The sequence below is a fragment of the Saccoglossus kowalevskii genome, chromosome 2, assembly GCF_978046115.1.
Source record: "Saccoglossus kowalevskii chromosome 2, keSacKowa6.1, whole genome shotgun sequence".
NCBI classification, from domain to species: domain Eukaryota; kingdom Metazoa; phylum Hemichordata; class Enteropneusta; family Harrimaniidae; genus Saccoglossus; species Saccoglossus kowalevskii.
Window position 1 is genome coordinate 34,219,459 of NC_140642.1, and position 27,093 is coordinate 34,246,551.

The 27,093-nt window shown below is 35.0% G+C and overlaps 2 protein-coding genes across 2 annotated transcripts in view; one reads left to right on the forward strand and one right to left on the reverse strand.

Annotated features, from left to right (window-relative positions):
- Window positions 1–213: 213 nt before the first annotated feature.
- Window positions 214–1,726, reverse strand: LOC100368000 (transmembrane protein 223-like). Its single transcript, XM_002739209.4, has 2 exons — window positions 945–1,726; window positions 214–556 (listed from the first exon to the last, which is right to left on the reverse strand). Exons 1-2 carry the CDS (start codon window positions 1,483–1,485, stop codon window positions 264–266), a joined length of 834 nt encoding a protein of 277 aa, XP_002739255.2. The 5' UTR covers window positions 1,486–1,726; the 3' UTR covers window positions 214–263.
- A 5-nt stretch (window positions 1,727–1,731) lies between these two features.
- LOC100368150 (protein phosphatase 1 regulatory subunit 21-like) overlaps window positions 1,732–27,093 on the forward strand; it is a 65,823-nt gene continuing 40,461 nt past the window's right edge. Inside the window, exons 1-15 of the mRNA XM_085494834.1 lie at window positions 1,732–1,924; window positions 2,470–2,538; window positions 7,389–7,535; window positions 13,376–13,474; window positions 14,883–15,201; window positions 16,816–16,868; window positions 20,276–20,425; window positions 20,991–21,092; window positions 22,236–22,324; window positions 22,655–22,884; window positions 23,555–23,682; window positions 24,183–24,350; window positions 24,857–25,051; window positions 25,444–25,578; window positions 26,252–26,401. Of these exons, the coding sequence (XP_085350960.1) occupies window positions 1,871–1,924; window positions 2,470–2,538; window positions 7,389–7,535; window positions 13,376–13,474; window positions 14,883–15,201; window positions 16,816–16,868; window positions 20,276–20,425; window positions 20,991–21,092; window positions 22,236–22,324; window positions 22,655–22,884; window positions 23,555–23,682; window positions 24,183–24,350; window positions 24,857–25,051; window positions 25,444–25,578; window positions 26,252–26,401 (2,088 nt within the window). The 5' untranslated portion in view covers window positions 1,732–1,870. The remainder of the gene's footprint in view (window positions 1,925–2,469; window positions 2,539–7,388; window positions 7,536–13,375; window positions 13,475–14,882; window positions 15,202–16,815; window positions 16,869–20,275; window positions 20,426–20,990; window positions 21,093–22,235; window positions 22,325–22,654; window positions 22,885–23,554; window positions 23,683–24,182; window positions 24,351–24,856; window positions 25,052–25,443; window positions 25,579–26,251; window positions 26,402–27,093) is intronic.

Here is a 27,093-nt window from a genome sequence, read left to right on the forward strand (position 1 = left end):
TAGCCAAATTTTGAGTAAAAACTGAAAATTGACTCAAATTTAGTCTGTCGGCTCAAAAATTAGGGTTCATTTCCAGAAATATTGGAGAATATAAGAAAATAGTGAAGTCAAGATTGGGTGTCTTCAAGTTGTTGAAAGTCTGGTCGTGAAAAGGTTAAGAGAGAGTGGAATGGAAATTTCATCTCATCCTAAAAAGTTAATTCAAAGACTGTATTTATGCTTCAACTTTTATTTTACTTTAAAAAAGTTTACATTTCTCAGTTTTAAACCACCCTTCTCATACCAACAGTGAAATCAAATAATTTGGCATTATAAAATTTGCCTTTTTTATCTAGCAGGAAAAACAAGCTATATCTTTTGATTTTGATTGGTAGATGAGTATCTACTTGATCTCTAGTCTGCCGACACGACATGCTTTTCACAGGTACTGTGAAGTGAAACGGCCTGCCAAAGAAACCAAACGGCACCACTGTACAATTCTGACCTCCCCTTCTGAGAACCAGTTGGTGCACGCTTCGCCTAGAATACATCCATATCGCAGCCATGATAAGACCACCTAGCAAAGAGGAAATAAACACAACCATTAGAGATTTTATTGACTGATATGTAGGTACAAGACAATCTTGCAAAGAAGAAATAGTCATTAGAAATTCCATTTCTATCTCCACATAGCATTTTGCATCAGAAACTTTTACTAATCCTGCTACACTTTTGCCATTATATAGGGTAATGTAGACAGTAGCCACTTAGTAAGTAATTATCAGGCCTAATATTTATATTTTCATGAAAATTATGATAACCAAACACCATATGGTTCTCACTGGAAATTCCTATTTCACAAATGCCTTTTGTGTTTGATTATTGTTATTTTTGCAGAAACTACACATATAGACCAGATAGGTTGTCAATAATTGAGAAAGATGACGTAAAAACAGGTAAATTACCGAATCCAGCGCATCCAACTGTTAGGCAATTTTTCCATGTAGAAGAACCCAATTCAATATTGAAACCAAAATAACTTATTTTTTTCCTCTTCTCTGGTGGCGGTCGTTTATCACCATAAATAGACATTTCAGCATATCGCGTATCCCTCATCCCATTGTACACAACATGTGCAGCGTACAGACAAAGTATATATTGTATAACTGCGGTAATGCCGATGACACGATAAAACACGAAATTCTTGTTTTCATACAACAATATATCTTTAACAATATTCGTATCTGGTAGACCTTGTTCCATGTTATGACGACCGTAATAATGTCTTAAGTTCATGCGTTTCAGAAAAACGGACTGCCTGTGGGCGTTTCTTGTACACATGTGCTGAAATGCTGTCCTCAATGTTCTTGTTGTTGTGGAAGTCATTGCCAAGGTAGTGGTGAGGCTTCTCCTGCTCGAGACTGATGTCGTGCTGCAGCCATTCGTTAAGTGGAGAGTTAAACAGCTTCTAGCAGCCTTCCTCGCAAAAGATGTAATTAGATACATCGCAAAGAAAATCGACAGTCAAAATGTTACTAGTAGTTACTACTAGGTTCCTTTCAGCACACGTGTGATCGATAGTTACGAGTGTCACGCTACTGTAGTTTAAACTATTCGTGTATGAGTACACATGCGATGTCTGAATGTCTGTCCACCAACCGATATCAGTACAATGTTCTAGCAAAGCATGGTTGTACTGAGTATTTCAGACGACAATATCGGAACGGCGACCGCCATTAAATTTACCCAGCATGCTCCTGTGAAAATAAATTTATTCAAGATGGCTGCCTTCTGTCGGCTGAAAAGTCGGAAGATGGAAAAACGGCAATAATAGCGAATGATCACAGAAGCTGACATTTTTTGAGATCACGATAGGTCTCGTAAGCTGAACATGATGGCTGATATGCAAGCAAAATATCAAAAACTTGCACAGGAGTACGCAAAAGTAAGTAACTAGTTGATGAGCAATATCTATATGTCTCGTCGCCGATGGTCACTGCCAATGATGAATGAATGTAATATCCGTGATGTTAGTTATTGCATAATAATGGTCAATGTACTTCTTCCGACTTGTTTGTTCGGGCCAATGAAATAATTAAAAAACATACTACTTGTTTCTAAGTAAAGTTGTCTCATGTAATAAATGATGTGACTTTGTTTTGACATCAATTTATTTTAAATTAACCAAGGAAACGCCTACTTTTTGACCAGACACGCTCGAAGAAGTACGATTTCTTGGTCATGTAGGGATGGACTGTGTTCCAAATTAATAGCGAAGAGAACAAACCACCACTAAGATGGTTATAAATTTTGTTTATGTGTTTGCTCACACTAAATGCTTCATGTTTTGCCAACTGAACATCTTAAAGTTGTCTATAGTCACCTATGCAGTATACAATTATGTCCATTTGGTACCAAATTAACAAATATGCAAAATATTACGGTATTCAAAGGGTTTCAACTGATCAATATGATGTAATTTCCTTGCAGTTGAAAGCACAGCATTCAGTGTTGAAGAAAGCTGTTATTGATGAACAGAGTAAACAGTCTGAGTATAAGGTAAGACATTATTGATGAACAGAGTAAACAGTCTGAGTATAAGGTAAGACATTATTGATGAACAGAGTAAACAGTCTGAGTATAAGGTAAGACATTATTGATGAACAGAGTAAACAGTCTGAGTATAAGGTAAGATGTTATTGATGAACAGAGTAAACAGTCTGAGTATAAGGTAAGACATTATTGATGAACAGAGTAAACAGTCTGAGTATAAGGTAAGACATTGATATGAACCGAGTAAACAGTCTGAGTATAAGGTAAGACATTGATATGAACAGAGTAAACAGTCTGAGTATAAGGTAAGACGTTATTGATGAACCGAGTAAACAGTCTGAGTATAAGGTAAGACACTATTGATGAACAGAGTAAACAGTCTGAGTATAAGGTAAGACGTTATTGATGGACAGAGTAAACAGTCTGAGTATAAGGTAAGACGTTATTGATGAACAGAGTAAACAGTCTGAGTATAAGGTAAGACGTTATTGATATGAACCGAGTAAACAGTCTGAGTATAAGGTAAGACGTTATTGATGAACAGAGTAAACAGTCTGAGTATAAGGTAAGACGTTATTGATGAACAGAGTAAACAGTCTGAGTATAAGGTAAGATGTTATTGATGAACAGAGTAAACAGTCTGAGTATAAGGTAAGACGTTATTGATGGACAGAGTAAACAGTCTGAGTATAAGGTAAGACGTTATTGATGAACAGAGTAAACAGTCTGAGTATAAGGTAAGACGTTATTGATATGAACAGAGTAAACAGTCTGAGTATAAGGTAAGACGTTATTGATGGACAGAGTAAACAGTCTGAGTATAAGGTAAGACGTTATTGATGGACAGAGTAAACAGTCTGAGTATAAGGTAAGACGTTATTGATGAACAGAGTAAACAGTCTGAGTATAAGGTAAGACGTTATTGATATGAACCGAGTAAACAGTCTGAGTATAAGGTAAGACGTTATTGATGAACAGAGTAAACAGTCTGAGTATAAGGTAAGACGTTATTGATGAACAGAGTAAACAGTCTGAGTATAAGGTAAGATGTTATTGATGAACAGAGTAAACAGTCTGAGTATAAGGTAAGACGTTATTGATGAACAGAGTAAACAGTCTGAGTATAAGGTAAGACGTTATTGATGAACAGAGTAAACAGTCTGAGTATAAGGTAAGACGTTATTGATATGAACAGAGTAAACAGTCTGAGTATAAGGTAAGACGTTATTGATGAACAGAGTAAACAGTCTGAGTATAAGGTAAGACGTTATTGATGAACTAAGTAAACAGTCTGAGTATAAGGTAAGACGTTATTGATATGAACAGAGTAAACAATCAATACCCCAATATTTTGACCATGCTTTACGTTTATTTTTTATTTTTATTATTATTTGTTTGTATTGAAAATAGACAATTATGAAGCACAATATAAAAGAGAAAGAGAGAAATGGTTGGGTTGAAGTAGAAAAACAAAACTGGCCCTGGAATGAGTATTTTAAATTATAGATGTTTCAAGACCAGTTGTCTGATTTATAGCCTGCTTTTCAACATCACATTTGTTCAGCATTTTTATCGTTACAAAAGCATCAAAATCTCAACAGACATGGAAACTACTGGCTATAAAATCAAATTTGTCCTGTAATATGTGTGTACTTGATACTGGGAATTGTTTGCATAATGACACTCACTGCATGACTCTTGTGGAAAACTAAAAAGTGCCATTGACATCATTCTAAAACATACATCACTTTTTATGGGTACAGTTAAGACTATCTTCATCCAATCATTACAAATTTGGAATGTAATTTCTTTGGGATTTGATATTGTATGCTGATATGATTATGTCAAATATATCCCATGTGTATGAACATCTTCAGTAGAACGTAATTAATTATGCACATATCTAATTCACATATATCCCTTGTGTATGATCATATTCAGTGGGACCTAATTAATTATTTACATATCTAATTTACATATATCTCATGTGATTTGAATCTCTTCAGTGGGACCCCATTGTGACCTTATTGATATGCTACCAAGCTGTTGCTTTTTAACAATACCGACATGTTCTCTTAATCTAAGCCTAAGTACTCTTTTATATGCATTAACCTGTGTAACAACTATTAGTCTCACTTCAGATGAAAACAACCCACAGAAGGGATGTAGCCAGTGTAAGCTAGCTTTATACAATACTTGGCAGAACACGTGGAGAAATAATGGGCATGAAAATACTTCCTGTTTTAACCATTTTATACCGGTATATAAAATAAAATAAAAATAAAAATGAAATTAATACATGGTACTGAGTGTTAACATTCAAAATGATCCAGTGTTTTGTTAATATCTCTTTAACACTAATGAGTCTTCTTTGATGCCTTTGCAATTTTATCATTTTATTCTTCTATTAATTCACCTTTATTAGCCTTTATTCTGAATCAAACGTTAAAACAGGACAAACTACATGTAAGGTCATAGCATCGTAGTAATGTTGAAACATTATGTGGAATTCGACAAATGTGAAAGTATACATCTAATAACATGTGTACATTTGATGATGGTCAATTTTGATGAAGTGATGTTATTGATCCCAGTTCAAACAAAGTCTGAAAACAGGGACTTATGGATTGTGTCTGTCCATCCATATCCAGTTATATCGTACGCATGCTTTCATGGATTCAGTTCAAACTTCACACATACATCTTGCATCTTGAGATACATATCATCAGTATGCACATTCATGCATTTCACGATCTGATACAAGATGGCCAATGACAGCCTTTTTATGCTTAAAATCCATCAAAATTAAACATTTCTGCAATTGGGGATCTGTATGTCATGGATGGATTTTGTTCAAACTTGATATATACATTGAACATAAGGAGACCTTGTAATGCATGTAATTTTTTTTTCCAGATGTGATTAAAAACGACTGACTTGTTTTTAAACAAATGCTGTTCAGAAGTCATATCTCTGACATGCCTATGCCAATCTCATTCAAACTGTATTGGTACATTATGTATCATACCGCACATATGCACTTTTATTTGTTTAAGGATCACTCATCAGATTTCAAGATGGCCGAATAGCGGCCATTTTAATGTTTAAAAATGATCAATTGATCATGGATCTTGGTTATACATGGACAGCTATTGTCCATCTTTGTACATCGTGCCTGGACTGATCCACTTAGAATTACTTGTACATCAGACATTATGTTGGACAATCGTCCATGCATTTTTGTAATTATCAATTTGAAATGGCTGACTGGCGACCGCCTTGTTTAATCAACTGCAGTTCCACAAAGCCATATCTGTAGATCATAATGAAAATTACAGATCAGACAACTGGTCTTAAAACATCTATAATGGTTTTTTAGCTCCGCTGTCGACTTTGTCGAGCGGAGCTTATCATATGAGTGATTGTCCGTAGTCGTCCGTCGTCGTCGTCCGTGTCAATGTTTTACTTTTTCGACTTCTTCTTGAAAACTACAAGCCTAAATGCTTTGATACTTGGTGTATATGTACCTTGGGTAGACCTCTCTTAGGTTTGTTCATTTCATGTTGATATCTTTAATTCTCTAATTTTGATGAATATTTTTGTCATTTTTGGTAAAAACTGATATTTTCGACTTCTTGTTAAAAACCGCAAGTGCAATTGCTTTGATATTACATCTATAGGTACTACATGTGGACCTCTCTCAGATTTGTTAATTTTGTAATGATATCTTTAATTCTTTAATTTTGGTGAATATTTTTGTCATTTTTGGTAAAAACTGATATTTTCGACTTCTTGTTAAAAACCGCAAGTCCAATTGCTTTGATACTACATATATAGGTACTACATGTGGACCTCTCTCAGATTTGTTCATTTCGTGATGATATCTTTAATTCTCTAATTTTGGTGAATATTTTTGTCATTTTTTGGTGAAAAGTGATATTTTCGACTTCTTGTTAAAAACCGCAAGTCCAATTGCTTTGATACTACATATATAGGTACTACATGTGGACCTCTCTCAGATTTGTTTATTTCGTGATGATATCTTCAATTCTCTAATTTTGGTGAATATTTTTGTCATTTTTGGTAAAAAGTGATATTTTTGACTTCTTGTTAAAAACCGCAAGTCCGATTGCTTTGATATTACATATATAGGTACTACATGTGGACCTCTCTCAGATTTGTTCATTTTGTGATGATATCTTCAATTCTCTAATTTTGGTGAATATTTTTGTCATTTTTGGTAAAAAGTGATATTTTCGACTTCTTGTTGAAAACTGTAAGTCCGATTGCTTTGATATTACATATATAGGTACTACATGTGGACCTCTCTCAGATTTGTTCGTTTTGTGATGATATCTTCAATTCTCTAATTAATTTATTTTGGTGAATATTTTTGTAATTTTTGGTAAAAAGTGATATTTTCGACTTCTTGTTAAAAACTGTAAGTCCGATTGCTTTGATACTATTCATATTGTTCATTTTCTAATGATGTCTTCAGTTCTTTAATTGAAATGTGCATTGCTAACAGCGGAGCTATCTCAGCCGATAGGCTGCTTGTTGTATTGTTTATTTGCTGGAATCTATCTATATAACAACACACTTCCTGAGGTGATAGAAATGGTTATACAGATTATTAAATATACAAGTACTATCGTATAAGCCACATTTCTAAAAGAAGTTTCACTTCTCTTTTTGAACAACTTGAGAACCAAAAAATCATTATTTCTTTTAGAAGTTGCATCCCCTCTGTTTAATTGTATCATATTAATAGAAGCAACTGCTTCTAATACAGATTTTACAGTACAAATTCCGATGCACTGACATCAATAAATCTGTTTGTTTTTTTTCATTCAAAGGAAATAGTAAAAGAAAGAGACCAAACCATCAGGAAATATGAACAAGAAATTGACAGTTTATCATTTCGAAATCAGCAGTTGACGAAACGAGTGGACGTTCTACAGAGCGAGTTAGATGGTTATGAAGTAAAAGGAAAGAAACACAAGGTATAGATGTTAAGACTTTTACTAGAAACCAGAATGTTTATATTTGTCAATGATTGCTTGTGATGTGTCAGGTTTTAACTGCATTGATATCCTGTACAATAATCTGAATATCGACTTGTGTGGCGTTTCCACCTAGCATGAGGGAGACTGTTGGTTTGATGGTCTAGGTGGCTGTCTACTCGGCTAACATTGAAAGAAAGAGTATATTCTGTCAGCCCATGTATGTATGGGGGTCTAAAAACTAACTCTGCGACGCGATTGTGCGACTCGTCGAAAGTCGATTATTGCACTCTGCGACAGGATCGCAGTGTCACTCTACGAAGAGCACGATTCCTATTGGTTGGTAGGTCGAACAGCGCGAATCCCAATGGTCGATGTTCACCGCATGCCTTATAAAAAATAATTTTTAAATGGTAAAAATAGTACATTAAAAAAAAGTGTGTAAACACTATGTACCGGCGACATGCCGCACTGTTCGGTGATCGGCAAGCACATGGAAGACAAATTGTGGGACCAAACAAATGACACATGGTTTACGGTGATTAGACACATCACATCGCTGGCTAGAAAAGTTAAATAGTGTAACGTGCACGTTGGTGTTGACTGCCTATTACGGTGTAACGTTATCTTGGAGTTGTAAGGTTTCGTCCCGGCAACTATGCTCATTAGCATAGGCGGCAGCTTCAATGCGAGTAGAACGCAAAGTACTTTTCACGGACTCCAAACTTGTGTCCTACGATCGATTAGCTGGTATTTTAACCACCAGAAATGAAATACTTTGTAACAGTTGTGAAAAGTAAACAAAAATGGCGTTGCTTTGTGGTATGAATGTAATTATTTTTGTATCATAATTTTCGAAGTCAGTATTACTGAAAATTATGGTTTATTTTTTTAAATGAACGCCAAATTTTGGTGGTCCATATTGATCTTAATGTAGCGGGAAGGGAAATTTTCTTTTTTTTCTTGATTTTTCAATAATTGATAAAACGGTTACTTTGTACCTTGATTCATCATCCCAGCTTTTCGAAATTTCGGAAAGATCAGTGCTCATACACTACTACCGTTTCATTAATATTTGCACAATGTTTATAACATGTATTGTATACTACCAGTAACACTCTGTTGTTGACGATTCTGATAGAACAGGTGACAAGCTTCCTGTCGCAAACAATGCATATTAATCTAACGTCCATTGTCAGCATTATTATCAGTCAAGACTTCGTCTGAGAAATTGTTTTATTTTCTAAGTCTATATTCTATTTTAATAACACCATCTTACTAACGCAATGATGATGAAAAGCAAGAAAGCAAAGACGCCAATGACAGACGAGGCAAAGACAAATCTGCAACTCAGGGTCATATTTACTAATTTAGACTTGCCTGCAGCCTGTTGTGATTCCGATGAAAAATTACAGGACTTTCGCGTTCACCCCTCTTTTACGCAATTTATATTTATTTTTCAAGAATTTTTTATTGGAATCGCAAGAGATTGCAAGCACGTCTAGGTCATATTATGACCAACTTCGCGAGTGGTTCGAAAGGGACGATTAGGCTGAAATATTTGCATCAATGCGAAAGAGTTTCAACTACTTAACCTATGACGACACCGATACGCGAGACCGTTGAGGGCCGGTGATCAGACGAGGAAGTGAGTACAGGAAATCTGTTGCTCGCCGACATCGGCCAAATAAACAAAGCCATCGTTTCCATTTATGCAGAGAGTGTGCACCCATCTAATTTTCCGTTGACACTGCTGTTTTAGTTTTCTATCTTCAGCAGTTGTTTCAATTCATTCACACAGCTTTACGTTACGTTTTTTCTCTCTTATTCGAGGTATGTACGACCTAGAAAAAGTGCCATATGCGAGTACCAAGTTGCGAGTCGCAAGTAGCAAAATATGCCATATGCTAGTGGTAAAAACGGCATATGCGAGTGGTAAAATGTATCATTTGCTAGTATCAAAAAAGCCCTATGCGAGGGGTAATACAAAGGCCAGGAAAACTGGTGTATGTGAGGGGTGAAGTAATTTGCCAGTTTGCTCAACGGCTGGATTAGTTTGCTTATAATATAATAACGTACGTTCAAATGTGTTTTATCACAGTAAAATCAAATATTTACCATGGTTATGAAATGATGTGTACATGGTTGGTTAAGATTGGCATGATGCTGTTGAGGCTTCTACTTTAGGGGTGATTCATATACATGTATAACAATAATGGTAGCAAATAGGTGTCAACGCGATCTAGCCTAGGTGTCAACCGGCGACGCCGCCCGGTACTCAACGTTACAGTCGACTAGTGTACGCGGATTACATCACGAAGGTCACAAATAAAAGTAGCTTTAACTACTATTTCCAGTGCTTTTTGTTTATTATTCATTTAAGTGTTTATATCATAAAGTTCGTTCAGTCGTTTGCATAGAATCGATGTTTGCTCTTCACACACTGCACAGGAAACGTGACCGCACAATAATTTAATAAACGGCCATGATCAGCCAGCACACTCCACATAACATGTGAAAATTGTTATTTCTTTCGGTAAAATTAGTATGAACCCGTGGTCTGCGATTAAAGAATCATAGAATTATAATTGTAGTTAGTAAAAACGGGTGTTCACAGCAGGGTCACAGAATTCTTGTGTCACGCGCCGCCGGTTAAATGAAGACAATGGCAGGTTTCAAAAGTAGTCACACCTCGGAGAGGTGTTAAATTTGCCACAACCCAAGTGTTAACTAGCACACAATTCAATACTAATACATCGACACGAATTGATAGTATACGTAAAGAAATAAAGTGCATGTTGAGTGATATGTCCGCATGTTTACGAGACGTCCCTCACACGTGGAATGTATTTACACGCAACCCGGATCAAATTTGAATTGAAACAAATTGAAACAAAGAAGCGTCTGCCGTTGCTTGATCGGATGACACATTCCATGTGTGAGGTTTGGTTTATTGAAACACTTAAACTTCTCAGAAGGAATTAAAATGGTTACACCAACTGCTAAAACACATATATAAAACATACAAATTTTACAAGAATTACTTTCTAAAGCACGACAATGAGAAACGTCTCGTAAACATGCGGACATATCACTCAACATGCACTTTATTTCTTTACGTATACTATCAATTCGTGTCGATGTATTAGTATGGAATTGTGTGCTAGTTAACACTTGGGTTGTGGCAAATTTAACACCTCTCCGAGGTGTGACTACTTTTGAAACCTGCCATTGTCTTCATTTAACCGGCAGCGCGTGACACAAGAATTCTGTGACCCTGCTGTGAACACCCGTTTTTACTAACTACAATTGTAATTCTTTAATCGCAGACCAATTTTCACATGTTATGTGGAGTGTGCTGGCTGGTCATGGCCGTTTATTAAATTATTGTGCTGTCACGTTTCCTGTGCAGTGTGTGAAGAGCAAACATCGATTCTATGCAAACGACTGAACGAACTTTTTGATATAAGCACTTAAATGAATAATAAACAAAAAGCACTGGAAATAGTAGTTAAAGCTGCTTTTATTTGTGGCCTTCGTGATGTAATCCGCGTACACTAGTCGACTGTAATGTTGAGTACCGGGCGGCGTGCGCCGGTTGACCCCTAGGCTAGATCGCGTTGACACCTATTTGCTACCATTATTGTTATGCATGTATATGAATCACCCCTAAAGTAAAAGCCTCAACAGCATCATGCCAATCTTAACCAACCGTACGTTATTATATTATAAGCAAACTAATCCAGCCGTTGAGCAAACTGGCAAATGACTCCACCCCTCACATACACCAGTTTTCCTGGCCTTTGTATTACCCCTCGCATAGGGCTTTTTTGATACTAGCAAATGATACATTTTACCACTCGCATATGCCGTTTTTACCACTAGCATATGGCATATTTTGCTACTTGCGACTCGCAACTTGGTACTCGCATATGGCACTTTTTCTAGGTCGTACATACCTGCTTATTCTTAATAAAATGATATTGATTGCCTAGAAACAGTTTGACCCGCTACACGCTTTATTTGGGAATTCAAAGTGATGAATATAGTCATAATAAATTATACTTGCTAATGACAAAAAAACAACGTAACATCGTGCGCTCTGCTCGCTTTAAAGCTGCCGCCTATGCTAATGAGCATAGTTGCGGACGAAGCCTTACAACTTCAAGATGACGTTAATGTTACCAGCTCCCTGATGTTACACCGTAATAAGGCAGCCAACACCAACGTGCATGTGTTTTGACTGATGTTATATATGTTAATAAATCAATGTTAAATACTTGCTGATTACCGAACCGTGCGGCATGTCGTCGGTAAATACTAGTTTACCGTAGTTCGCAAGCAGTCGGCGAAATAACCATTTAAAACTGAACATTTCTATAAGGCATGCTGTGTACCCTTACATCGATCGACCATTGGGATTCGCGCTGTTCGACTCACCAACCAATAGGAATCGTGATCTTCGCAGAGTGACACTGCGATCCTGTCGCAGAGTTCAATAATCGACATTCGGCGAGTCGCACAATCGTGTCGCAGAGTTAGTTTTTAGATCCCCATACATACCTCGTCAGCCTTGTGGCAATCCCAATTGGTGGATTGATGTCTTGACAAATGGGGACAAAAAACTGTCAGTCCTGTAAGATTTTCCTGTTGTAATGAGTAGTGAATCTCAGTGGAATAACTAACTGTAATCTTCTCTAATGAAGCCTGTAACGTGAACTGTTAAATCAATAAATGACCAAATATCACAGAATTTTCATGTAAATACCTCTACATGATACAGTTCTGTTTTACTATTTTGGTTTCCTGTGAGATTAATAATAACTAGAACAGTCATGTTTTGTGAAAAAAACTAGTGTCTACTCTACCCCTATGTGTATTGCAGTAAAAATCAGTACTATGACCAGACATGTGGTGTTACAGATATTACTAAACTTGTCAAAACAATATTATTAAATCATGATTGTAGAATGATTCACAGTAATATTGTCCTTTTGCTGCTGTTCAAGGACTGTTTTATTGTAAATTGCCTCTCACCTGAGCTGAGAGAATTGACCTTTTGAACTATGGAGCAGCAGCATTTTGCCAATCAGTGTTACCAGCTGCATTGCTGAATTGTAAAAATATCTAGCCATGTCCCCATATGTGTTAAATAATGACAACTCTGATTGGGTGCATGTTTTATACACACGTCCAATCAGATCACTGTATTTTACCGAAGTCATCATCACAATTTCTTGGGGTAGAATCACACACACATGGGTGAATATATTTATAATAAGTTTGCAAAACTGTGCAATTAATGATTCATATTAAGGCCAGACTTTTTTTTATTCCTTGTTTCTCGGGTTTTTATAAGGCATTTTTTTTGAGGAGGGGGAAAAAAATAAAATTAATTCTTTTTTTCCATTAGTTTGAGTGTGATTCTCAAAGAATTGTAAGTGAGATCATTGATCGAAGAGAAGAAATGAAATAAAATTTTAATCCATGTATAACCTTGTTTCTCATCTGCGCGAGACTTCGGTACTTTGATCATGATACTCAACTTGGATTTGCTGTGTGGCGGGCAGTAAAAAAATGAAGATAATAATTATATTTTTTTAGCAATTTTTTGTGCTTACAAGTTGGCGAGTGTGAGAAATTATGCTGAAATAAAATTTTATTTTTATTTCATTTTCGGCTCCTGTTCATTCGGTGGGTTTGCGAAACAAGGGATAATAAAAGTCTGGCCTAAGTATATATAATATTTATTTCTTCATTTTAATACTTTGATAATATTATTATTGTGTGGATTATATTATCATTGCAGAATGCATATTATTTATGTGTTTTTTATATAGAAACCTAGCAGTGATTCACCACAACAAAACCTAGCAAGTAATGTGATTGGGGAAGAATTACAGAGTAAGATCACAGAAAATGAAAGATTACATAAACAGGTATGAATTCGGTACAATGTATCAGTATGATGCAGTTAACTAACTGCAGAGAGGTAATTTTACTCCCAATATAAACATAGTAATCACCCACTACTGGTTCATATTTCATTGCTCATATCATTGTAGTTACAGTCCTTGCTGTTTCTACCTCATAGCTGACTGATTTCTTTGTGTGCCTTGGTACCAGACCTGCTATTGTAGGAATCCTGAATCAAAATACAAAACGAGTCACCTTGTTGAGTGCAGGGGAGGTTGGCCTTCAAGACTAAAAAAAATTGTATGTTCTTGCCCCTGAATTCCTTCGTATTTACACATATTTTCCTTATAAAATGTAAAATTCATTCAACCAAATTACCAATTCCGAAAGATGTTTTTCAAGATCAGTATGTAACGGTATGATTTCCTGTTGTGACAATGGTGTGTCAGTGAATTAACACAGCTAGTTGCATCACAGCAAATCAGCTTAGAAGACACTAGTGACCCCATATTTTTAGTCCCAGCTTGGATGAAAACCAAAAACATGGAGTCATATTGATATTTGTGCATTTGTGCGTTCGTGCGTTCAAACTACGTACATACATTATCATCGTGGGATACATATGTACATCCATTGATTTCAGATCCCTAATCAAGATGGCCAAATGATGGTCATTTTTTGTGTTAAACATTCATCAAAATCAAGCATTTCTGGCATTCCAGAACTGGATTTAGGTCATGTATGGACTAATTTGATTCAAACTTGGTATATACATTGGACATTAAATGACCTTGATGCACTTCATTTTGTTTTTTGTGATCAAATTCAAAATGGCAGACTGACGGCCATATAATTTTAACAAATGCTATTCCAGAGCCATATCTCTGACATGCCTTGACCGATCATGTTCAAACTTTACATCATATTGCACATCTGCATATTCATTCATTTTGGTGATCTGATTCAAGATGGCAGAATTACAGTTGTTTTAATTCTGAAAGTTCATCAAAATCATTTATTTCTGCATTTTTGGATCTGGATATCAGTCGTGCATAGACAAATTTTGTTCTAGCTTCGTATGTACACATGATTTTATTTGTCAGATCGGGCCCATAATGGCCAACTGGTGGCCATTTTGTTTCATTTAATGCAAATCTGAAACCATATCTCTAACATGCTCTGACTGTTCCTGTTCAAAATATATATATTTCTTAAACTTGAGAACTCACAGGGATTATGTTCTTTCATTTTCTTCATTCTTGTAACATGATATATCAAATATGGAAAAATAAACTCATACATTTGTGTAGCATTTTCTTTAAATCCCAAAATTTGAACTTTGAATCGACGTGATTCAAATATGATGTGAATTGCACACCTCAATTTCATCTGTCTAGTAGAAACAAAGAGACTTTTATGATATATTTTCAGGTCCATGAAACATCAGAACAACATCGACAAATAATTATGCAGTTGCAAGAAAGGCTGATAGTGTTAGAAAGAGACAATGCCCAGCACCAATCAGTGTTGGAAAGTACGCAACAAAGACATAAAGAAATCATAGATAAGTTACAACAAGACAAGGCTATGCTTGAAATAAAGTTACAAACTCAAGAAAAAGATGTCAAGGACTCAACTATAAAAGCAAATAAATGTGAAGATGAAATGATTAAGATTAGAGAAGAGTTAACTTATCGACTTCAGAAAGCGGAGACAACTGTACGAGACAAGCTTGCATTTAACGACACTGGTAAGAAATGCATGTTAATGTTATTAGCTCCGCTGTCGACTTTGTCGAGCGGAGCTTATCATATGAGTGATTGTCCGTCGTCGTCCGTCGTCGTCGTCCGTCGTCGTCCGTCGTCCGTGTCAATGTTTTACTTTTTCGACTTCTTCTTGAAAACTACAAGCCTGAATGCTTTGATACTTGGTGTATATGTACCTTGGGTAGACCTCTCTTAGGTTTGTTCATTTCATATTGATATCTTCAATTCTCTAATGTTGGTGAATATTTTTGTCATTTTTGGTAAAAAGTGATATTTTCGACTTCTTGTTAAAAACCGCAAGTGCAAATGCTTTGATATTACATATATAGGTACTACATGTGGACCTCTCTCAGATTTGTTCATTTTGTAATGATATCTTTAATTCTCTAATTTTGGTGAATATTTTTGTCATTTTTGGTAAAAAGTGATATTTTCGACTTCTTGTTAAAAACCGCAAGTCCGATTGCTTTGATATTACATATATAGGTACTACATGTGGACCTCTCTCAGATTTGTTCATTTTGTAATGATATCTTCAATTCTCTAATTTTGGTGAATATTTTTGTAATTTTTGGTAAAAAGTGATATTTTCGACTTCTTGTTAAAAACCAATAGATCAATTGCTTTGATATTACATATATAGATACTACATGTAGACCTTTCGCAGATTTGTTCATTTTGTGATGATATCTTCAGTTCTCTAATTTTGGTGAATATTTTTGTCATTTTTGGTAAAAAGTGATACTTCTTGTTGAAAACTGTAAGTCCGGTTGCTTTGATATTACATATATAGGTACTACATGTGGACCTCTCTCAGATTTGTTCATTTTGTAATGATATCTTTAATTCTCTAATTTTGGTGAATATTTTTGTCATTTTTGGTAAAAAGTGATATTTTCGACTTCTTGTTAAAAACTGTAAGTCCGATTGCTTTGATACTATTCATATTGTTCATTTTCTAATGATGTCTTCAGTTCTTTAATTGAAATGTGCATTGCTAACAGCGGAGCTATCTCAGCCGATAGGCTGCTTGTCTTTTGACATTTGCGATGCGTAATATGTCAATGATCACCACAGATCATGAAACAAATGAAACTTTGTGTTTCATTAAGATGTTTATTATTTTGTGTAACGTTCACCATTATCACATATGGCATTTCGGCACATGAGATAGATATTGTTTGCCATAGTTCATGGCTAGTTATCATTTTTATTCACCAAAATAATTGTTCCTTTTGTAGGTAAAAATGTGAAATACCTGTAATGTGATATTCTTAAAAACATGTTGTATTTATTAAAATTCAAAGTAAACTTTTTGCACCATTCTCAAATTAGAAGTGCATAATTTTTTTGATTTTTTTTTAAAAATTCTGATCAAGACAGGCAGCAAATAGGAGGTTATGTTTATTTGGTTCAAAATTCACAAACAAATTTTAGAAAATTGTTATATCAGGAATTTGGAGGGAAAAAATATGGCGCTCATATGTATACCGGTAATATTGTATGCACCTGAAATCGGCAAATGTTTACCAGTAACTACTGCCCTCTATCAATTTAGTTTTATCTCTGTGTAAGATATTTATTTGTTGGCTTTGCAGAAAATCGGTCTTTTAATTCTTTGAATGTCCCAACTCATGACAGAAAACATCAGGTAAGGTACTCAAATCGTGAGGTTATTTTCACTAGGGGGGGGGGGGTCATAATGATTGTGACAGCTGTACAGCTTAGATGTTTCTGTATGAAGTCTATTGTGCACAAAGTTTTCAGTCAAAAATAAATAATGGTTTCTATGTATAGTATCTTATTTGCATATGGTTTCCGTGTATACTATCTAATTTACATATTGTTTCCATGTCTACCCTCTCGTTTGCATGAATATTGGTTATGTGAATTCTTCATGTATGTAAATGTGTCGAAATGGGCGTAGTGCGAGTGGTTAGTGCTAGTAGCACTAATCCGAAAAAGTACTAGATCTAGTGCTAAAATGGCACTAGATCTAGTGCTAAAATGGCACTAGATCTAGTGCTAAAATGTGCACAGTGCGAGTGGCATTGTTATCGCATTGTCAACGACGTCGAATAATAGGAGGGGCATCAACAACCACTTTCATATTCAAACTACAAACAGTATAAAACATCGGCAATATACGCGAGATATCCATAATAATACTTTCTTTATATGCCGTCGTAAATTAGCCATCCGAAAATCTCCCTGGGGATTTCACGGCTGGTGGGCACTTATTTTGGGCTCAGAATTTCAAAAAATAATCATCAAATATTTTTTGGGGACTTCCATTTTCATCATTGAAGTATCTAACTACGCAGACTTTCAACACCGTCAGTTGGGCCACCTAAGACGAAAGAAACTATTGCAGAGTTAACAATAATAATTAATAATTCTTGTTGAATTAAAAAGTAGACCGCCTGCAATTTCATTACAATATCGCCCAGTGTCATTTTTCAAATACATTTGTTTTTATTTTATTGGTAACGAAAGTATATTCTCAACGAAGTTTCAAATAAAAACGAACACAACTGCATTGCGTAGTAGCAAATGATTATGGTTGCGCAATCCGGTCATGCTGCGTCTCACAATTGTTGAATATTATTCAGTAGTGATTATAATAATGCACAAAAAATAAATTCGTTGAATTGTTATGAAATTCAAATAAAATTCACTTAGTTTCATCGTAAGCAAATGATTCCGATCGCATATAAACGTTCGATGCTGTATGGGTATCCGCCATGTTTCTTTTGCATGAGTTGAGCTAATAGGTCAAATCGCTAATTAACCAATCAAAATGCTGAAGGATGCCCATGTGTTCAAATCACCATAGCTCATTTAAATAGGTTGAACGCAAGAGATTTGCCGATGTTGTAGTACGATATTTTGGCTTGGATTTTGATGGGAAAATGGCATGATTTTTTTTTTCAAGTCAAAAAATAGTTGTTTTCAAAAGATGAACTGAGCATCAGAAGAATAATTTAATATTGTTTACAGTGATAGCAGCTCTTTGTCCAAACGAAGCTTACCCATTCACGCTTGTAACAATAAACACGCTCTTGAATAAAAATTTAAATCACCGTCCGTGTTGAGGGACGGTGCTTAAATAGACTATTTTAGGCGTCCGGAAAGATTGAAATGTCTAAAAAATTACGCCAAAATATTTAAAAACTGCCGAAAAATCGCCGCTATACAAAACTACGGTCATCACGTATGCGCACTGGGTTTGTTTAGCTGTGAAGGGTTAAAATACGCATTTCACAACCGGAAATTCAACAGACTAACTTGTAACTTCACAGATTTCGCATGTTTTAATTATTAGCAACTGTAACAAGAACAAAATTTCGAGAGTCTAGAACAAATAATAGGACTCCTAAAAAATACTATTGCTGAGAAAGTGTCTAGACATATATTATATGGTCATGTTAAAAAATCGGCGAGGTTATATCATATTCCGCTAACTGGTTACTTGTGTAAAGATGAGCTTGACAGTGTCCTTGTCAGGATTAACTTGGGTTGAAACAAAGGGGAATAAGTCAGTTAAGAGGCTTAAATGGCCACTTGAGAGGGGTTGTCGCTGCTTCCGTTAGTACCTCCTTGCATAGACATTCTAAGGTCTATGCTCCTTGGTACAATGTAACAACAGGATTGTGTGAATCCACTTTTATCATTGGTTGATTATGTCCGCAAAGGTCAATGTCATGACAACCAGACAACGGTTCATTTTCTGTCTGGTTCCCAGCGGTACTGAGCGACATGCCCATTCACAGGTCGCCGTACACACAAAATCCACCGAGTTTTACAGGGACCCGGGACTTAGACTAGGAGTATACAATTTTTTTATTTAGTTCATATATGGCATCATAATTTCATTGAAGATCTATTTTCATTAAATGTGGCGCCGATTAAAAATTAACGCTGAATTCCCCCATTTACATACAAGTTACAAGTTTATATCCACCGAAGCTGAAAACACAAACTTCCACACAATACGATTTCATACAGTGTATCTATTCACAATTTGTAAAAATTGCGAAGTTTGACCTGCAGTTTCACTGTCCGTGGAGCTAGTTTCCCGGCCGATCGCGTTGTTTCAAAGGTCTCTTTTAGTAACCGTGATTACGACAAACGTGGACAATGACATTCATGTACATTCTCAATTTTCCCACTGCAGCACATTTCCAATGAATGAAAGATACAACAATTTACATAAATATTAATTCATTTTCGGACAATTACGGGATGTATTGACGTCGTTGACAATGCGATATCAATGCCACTCGCACTATGTACATATTAGCACTAGATCTAGTGCCATTTTAGCACTAGATCTAGTGCCATTTTAGCGCTAGATCTAGTGCCATTTTAGCACTAGATCTAGTACTATTTCGGATTAGTGCTACTAGCACTAACCACTCGCACTACGCCCATTTCGACACATTTACATACCTCGAATTCTTAGAACAACCTGACACATGAAATGACACATTTGTTTATGTTTTTTGCACATATGCAGTGGCTGGTTGGTGAGATCCAATCAGTTGTACTCAAATAAATAATAGATTTATAGCTTTGTTGTCTGCTGTTGTTATTAAATATACATATCTCTGTTAATTAAATCATTTATAGGTAATGTTGTCACAAGGAATCAGTGCTGGGCAGTCAGTGTTATTTTTTGACTGACAGTTGCATGCTGATAGTTAAAAACTACTTTACAGTGCAGCCTACAACTTTTGATATTTTAAACCTGGAACAATTACTATTGACACAGTGATTGATATGTTTAACTCACAAAATCACATACTACTTTACATATGACATCATCAGTGACATCACTAGGGTACGCAAGTATGTGATCTTGATGGTTAAACTTTAAATCTCAGTTTAATGATATATGAACTGTTCAAATACATCTTACCAAGTTTGTTTGCATTTAAGTGTCAGAAATAACTCTTTATTATCAAGTTTTTTCTTTGCATTGTTTTTAAAACTGGACAGTAAATATTATGGGATAAAAATCACTATCACCCTGACCCAGTTTCTTGTCATATTTAGATGAAAGCTAAGGAAGTAATCGGACAAGCTGCTACACTGATAAAAGAGTTTGTATCTGGTCTTTCTAATTTCCATACTTACGCTGAGCAACGTTCTAAAGTCTATCCTGTTGATTCAACCACTGATGCCCTTAGTCCTGTCAATCAAAAAGTAAGTTTCAATCATGATATTGAGGGCGCCATCTCCTAAAAATTTTTTTTTTGCTACTTGACATGATTGGTGTAAGTTGCTGCGCCCTGTGGATTAACTTGGATACACATCTGCGTCTCAGTGAATTCATGCAATGCTGAGCTTTATTTTAAAGGTAACTTTGATTGCCACAAATCTGTGTGGACTTACTTGGCCCTGGACATTATTGACTCTTTATAGCTATGTCCTACTGTAAAATAATTTATTTTCGCTTGGAACTAATTTTCACTATTTTCGTTGAAAGAATGATTCAGTGAAAATAAAATCCAGCGAATATACTTTTATTTCTTATATTTTACATTCAACTCGTCAAGAATCAGTGAAAATAAATTCCATACGAAACACCGAAAAAGTCTTTTCAGAGAAATTAATTTAAGCTAAAATAAATTTTTTTTCAGTATAATTAAATATTTGTGTCAGTTTTGTTGAAAAGTTGTTCTGTCAAAGCAATCCAAGGCATGTTAAAACCTATAATTTACGCTGTGTCGGATATTATTCATGTTTATTTGTTTTATATATTCTCCAGTATTGTAGTTATTTACATGAAAACGCATCTTATCTGAGAGCAATAGAAGCAGCATTTACGAATTTTCAAGACAGTGTCAAAGACGATGCTTTGATTACACTGGTAAGTGGAAATACACCATGGGCTCTTGTCTATTAAACATTTAGCTGGTTATCCGAGGAGATTAACAATCAAACAAACATTTTGATAGAAACATTCTTTGTTGATAAATAATTATCACATAATAATAATGTTTGGTTGAACCTCACTACAAAAACATTTGCTAAAGAGGTTCTAGCCAAAATGAAAGTATATGTTTTTTATCTTCTTCATGCTTTCATAATTATTGGTGAATGCCATTAAAATAAATTGCATATTTTGTACTCCAGGTCATTCATCTCAGTGTTCTCGTTATCACCCACAGTCAAGCTTGACACCTATTCAATTTTACTGTGTACATTCAAACAAATGGATGAAGTTGTGATACGAATGAGCTGAGTGTCAATCGATCGCCCACCCTATTTTAGTAAACATAGTTATGTGACACACAAAGAGTGCCTTCCCAATGACACACACGGTTAAAATTTCCAGAAATTATCTCTACTACTTTTCCTGCCTTGAATAAATTAACATGCGGCTTCAACTGTCCACCAACTAGATGAACACAGTCTATATAAGTCGTCGCCAGCAACATGTACATATTTCTTTGCCCAGTGAACAGTCATTAAATACAAATTTAATGCGAAAAAGGTATCAAATGTTTTTTAGAAATTTAGACTTTATGCAGAGGATGGTCTTGAACACATATTTTGCACTTGTTTCTATGGGGAAAGTATTTATTATCTTGAAATTTTGCTTGGTAAGATGAAAAGTTGTATATTATTATCAAAACATTAACATTTAATTCATTTTCTAGCCTATTTTTCCCATTACCAGTGTTTACAATAGCAAGTTCTCTCCCATAATGCTCAGCTGTACACAATTTTTATTTGGCTTCCGAGTTCAACCAACTCAAGAAAAAAGGTTTGTCAAATACCTGTAGCCTAGTTGATCACCAAGGACAGAATGTGTTGTGATTACAAAAAACAGATTTCATTTCCCAAAACATGTGGTATGTCATGCATGATAATGTGATAAGAAATCTGTATTTACTGTAAACTTGAGTAGATTGTGTTCTGACAGTAGAGGGCAGTGTAGGCATGTACAAGTTGATAATATGGAGACCAGATATGCTGAGGATGTTAATTGTTTATTTTTATTTCTCAGGAAACTGCAATTGGTCTTCAGAATTTTGCTGACAAGTTCAGAAGTTATGTGTATTATCATCAAAAGTTATTACCTTACCAACTTCTTAGGTAAGTTGTCCATCAGTGTTTTGGTGAAACACTGCCCTCTACAGTTCAATATAGAATTCACTGATTTATTAATCCCTTTGTCATGAATAAACAAGCACGAATTGTTACAAATTAATTTACATAGTTTGGTCAAGCCTAGTTTGGGCCAAAATCCCCCCCCCCTTTCTGTATAATCATGACAAACATGAATGTATTCTTATTGTGAGAACTAAATGTGGATTACATGTAATTACATTTACTATCACATGAAGGCGCTGTTCATTGTTATTGAAATATTCGTTATCACAACAATCAATGTATTCAATAAGATAATACTGTTATTTTTTACAGTTTAGAGGAAGAATGTGCGATATCGAGCTGCTCCAAGACATTAGAAATTAGAAATATGGAATTACATGTGGCTTTGAAGAAACTTGCAACTGTGCTAAGTAGATTAGATACTTATATTTATTGTATCGCATCAATTAGTAAAAAGTCATGTGATATACCAGCAGCCAATCACAGTGTCCTATTCAAACAGCTGTCTAAATGTATAGAAGACCTTTATAGTGTCATGAGAGGTAAATATTTCACTGCATGCTGGGAATGAAGTTAGTGTACTGTAAAGGCATTAAGTTTTACTGATACTCTATGTCACTATTTCGATATTTAATTGTATTCACAGATTTTTCAAATTAAACTATCATTTCTATTGTGATTTTACATATTCATGTAGATTTATTTAGTAAATTTCTCTTATCCGTTAAAATAGTCAAATTAAAACTGAGTGAATAATTAATGCATTTACAGTACTGTTTAATTTTTGATGCTAGAAAATTTAGTGGTAAAATTTCATAATAATAAATGTGTCACTCGTCTCAAAAGTAAGGAGTCTCCAATACTGTGACAATTATTTTAGAAATGCATCTCCTACCTACAGTATGTGAAATATATGTGTAACGGTAACCTATATATCTCACACAGTTGAGACCATTCATACAAAGAGATATTTGACTACTACCTGAGATGGTCCAAGGGGAGAGTTCTCAAACCTGGCGTACAAACAAGATTTACTAAAAACTGTCAAAATTTGAAAAAATGAATGACAAAGTGAATAAATACAACACTTAACAAACTAGTGAAGGTTATTGCGTCAGTACTGAAACTAATGTGGTCAAGAAACACCTTACCTCTAAAATGTAGATTGCAGGTTTAAAATAATATGTACTGTAATCTTTTTTTTTTTCACAGACGTTTCAAAACATTATAATTCCAAAGTATCATTAGAGCATCAATTACCAACTGCATCTCAGAAACTTAAAACCACTGATGAGTGCGTCGTATCATCGCTTATATCACTCGTGACGTCTACTGGAAAGGTAGGCATAGTTTTCATGATTTAACCAGGCTTCTATGTGTTATATTATGATAGGTTTTAATGTATTAAATAATGTTTTTATCACCACATAAAGATATGCAAATTAGATATCCATTGTTAGGTTATATACGATCCAATTACATGCAAGATGAAACTTATTTCTTTGCAGTTACATCACAGACTGATGCTTGGTTAGGTTTGATTGTGTAAACTGAAATGAGCAGCATTATTGTCCTATTAAAAAAGAACATAATTTATGCACTCTGAGTACACAAGGCCACTCGCAGACAAATGTGTTATGTTTTTCTGAATACACCTTTTTGATCCTTCAATTCATGTTACTTAAATTTCATAATTAAATCGTCTTTAAATATCACACCAGTTTTAGATGTTTAACTTATAAATTTTGTTACAGTTTTAAGTGATTCATTTTATTTTTAATTGGTAGATAGATTTCTGGCTTGTGTGACACTTTTTTTCTTTTTTATTGGCTTTCTGCAGATGTCTAGTTTTGTCAAATCTCACATTGATTTCTTCAGTGGTCCTGTTGGTTTCCGTACAAGAGGTCATAGTTTTGTTGGTCCTTTAGAATCTGATGGTCCGTCCACATCACCAGCAGTGACTCAGTTCAGACAGAAAGCTGTGCAGTACATGGCTGCATTGAAAAGGGTATTTACTAAACCAATTTACGATTTTTCCAGAAAACAAATGAATGAACGAATAAATGAATGAGTGGGAGGGATAGGTAGTGTATGAAATGTTTTGAGTGGAAACTTTATTAGTATGTAGCTTTATTATTCACAGAAAACAACCCAAACCATTGGCATGGGTTGTGATTGGCTGTGTTTTTGGCGATGGAATTAACATGGTTCACTGTTGTACAACCTCTGTATCATGCAGGTCTCGTATATAAGAATATAGACTACTGGATCAGACTGAAGGCAGTTGCATAATGCATGGAATGATTCTTGCAATCAACAAAAATAGAATATATCAGAATTACGAACACTAGTATGTGTTCTGCATGAACTATCAAAATCTGTAGAAATATCAATACTAACATGTGTTGATTTCAACTGCCATAGGTAGATTCCTTATTTGAATTGAGTGTTCAATTTCTGAACACTGTGTTCAATGATGAGGTATGAAATAAAAACTTACTACTTCTATCACAGTCTCCCCCAGAATCTGTGCCCTATGAAACTGCAATACAGAACCGAAGGATATTGCTGAGTTCCACGGAGAGTAAAGAGGGACTTGCTCAGCATGTAGCCAGTAATCTAGAGAAAATAACCAAACTGGAACAGGACAAAGAACATTGGATGTTAGAATCACAACTCACACAGATAAAATATGATAAAGAATTACAGGTATGGTGATGCAACAAAATCTAGAATAAAAACAAAAGGAAATTTGAATGTTGACTTATGGTGGCATGCACACTGACAGAAAGTCAGAGATTACTGAAGAGAATGTTGGCACTGAAAAAAAGAATGAAAATAAAATGGATACGTTGAGCAGAGGCTGATCAAGAAATATTGGTGCATGCTCTGAAGGCATACTACGACATACACAGACAGTTGAAAATAACATCACTGTCATGGTCATGTTTTTAAATGTGCGTAGTCCTGAAAAATAAGACTACCGGTACTTAGTGGGAAAAAATCTTTCAAATAAAACAATGGGGAATTGTGAATATGAACATTCCATGTAAATACTGCTGATTTATGTGTCTAATATATATTTTCCTGTGTCTGCTTAGAAAGTGGGGGTACTGGAAGCACAGTTACAAAGGTTTAGATCAGGTGGAGTTCAGCCAAGTCCTATGGTACCAACACAGAATAATTCAACAAGCAAGATAGAGGTTAATCATGAAATACAAACAGAGACATCAATGGTAGGCAGTTCTTATATGTAATACTGTGAAATACTTTTTCATTGAAGGGGTGATTCAGTGAAAATAAAATCCAGTGAATATTCTTTTTTCCTATATTTTACGTTCTACTCATCAAAAGTCAGTAAAAATAAATTACATATAAAAATACTCAAAAAGGTCTTTTCAGTGAAAATTAATCCCAGCTCAAATAAACTATATTTTACAGTACATTTCGCAAATTTTTACATATTAAATTATAATTATTTTGTTAATATGGTGATCAAATGAAGATTTTGAAAAAAATAAGGAACAAATTATTAAAGTTTCTTTTGTGAAATGTGACTACGGTAACTCGTATTAGATATAAAAATAAGTTTATACCTTTTTCTTAGCTCAGGACAATCTTTTTTCTAGTAGAAATTCAGAGATCAGAAGTTACAATACACATAGACTTCTATGAAGAAACTGCTTTGTCTCTTAGTACAATATTAATATTTATATTTTATGTAGCATGATAGCTTTATGTTCTTGATGTTCAGTATTAGAAACAGTATTACCTAGATATTGGTGATTTAATTGAAACCATGGTTGAAACCGAGTTAAAAGTTTCCTATACAAATAACATGTGGAAAGTTTCCGAGTCCTCATGATGTAACATGCAAATTATCTTCTTTTCTTGATTTTGTATTTTCAGCTTGGTGAATTTGAAACATTGGCTTCCACATCGAGTTCAGAAGAGGAGAGTCGAGAGAAGCTGATAAAGAGTCATTACGGCAATAGAATAGCTGAATTAACTACTCAGATGCAGAAGTCCGACAGTCAGGCTGTTAATTTCCATGCTGAGGTGAGATGTTCAAAATAAACACTTTTAACTAAACCATGTACATAGTGTAGTGATTGTACTGTACTGATTCCTCTGAAGATTTGAAGAAATGAATGTCAAATTAATGAATTGATTAAATAACATAAACTACATTGTACTATGTGGTCATAATCAACAATGAAGTGATAATATTGACACACATATTACTATCAACAAAATAAAATCCTAAGATCATTGCAGTACCCTAATGATAAAGAAATGACAGAGATTTGAGTCTACTCTGACAATGACTCAACTCAACTCAGCTCATTCATCATGATGTTTTCTTGACTGTATACCTGTGTCATGTATGATTGTCATCTAAGACAGATAAACAGACTGGTGTGTGAGTAACTGGAGGCATGCACCCTTCTCTCATGTAAGCCATGTTTATGTAAATTGGAAGAACAGTGCATGTGATGATGGGCGAGAATGATACATTATTTTAGAAGCAAATAAGTCATTTGCGTCTAAAGTTGCGTGTACAGACTTCATCATTTCTAATTCTTCCAACCTCAACTTGGCAGTGCACAGTCCGAAAACGGGGACTTATGTTTTGACCTCCGTGCGTGCGTGCGTCTGTGCGTGCGTCCGGACCTGTATCTTAGAAATGCCTGGACCAATCACAATCAAACTTCACACATACATCATATATGATATTATACATATGCACG

Excerpts from the sequence above, each read along its gene's own strand:
- LOC100368000 (XM_002739209.4), bottom strand. The coding sequence starts at position 1,485 with ATGTATCTAATTACATCTTTTGCGAGGAAGGCTGCTAGAAGCTGTTTA. Across the intron at positions 557-944 it reads AGTTGGATGCGCTGGATTCG|GTGGTCTTATCATGGCTGCG; the intron begins GTAATTTACCTG and ends CCTCTTTGCTAG.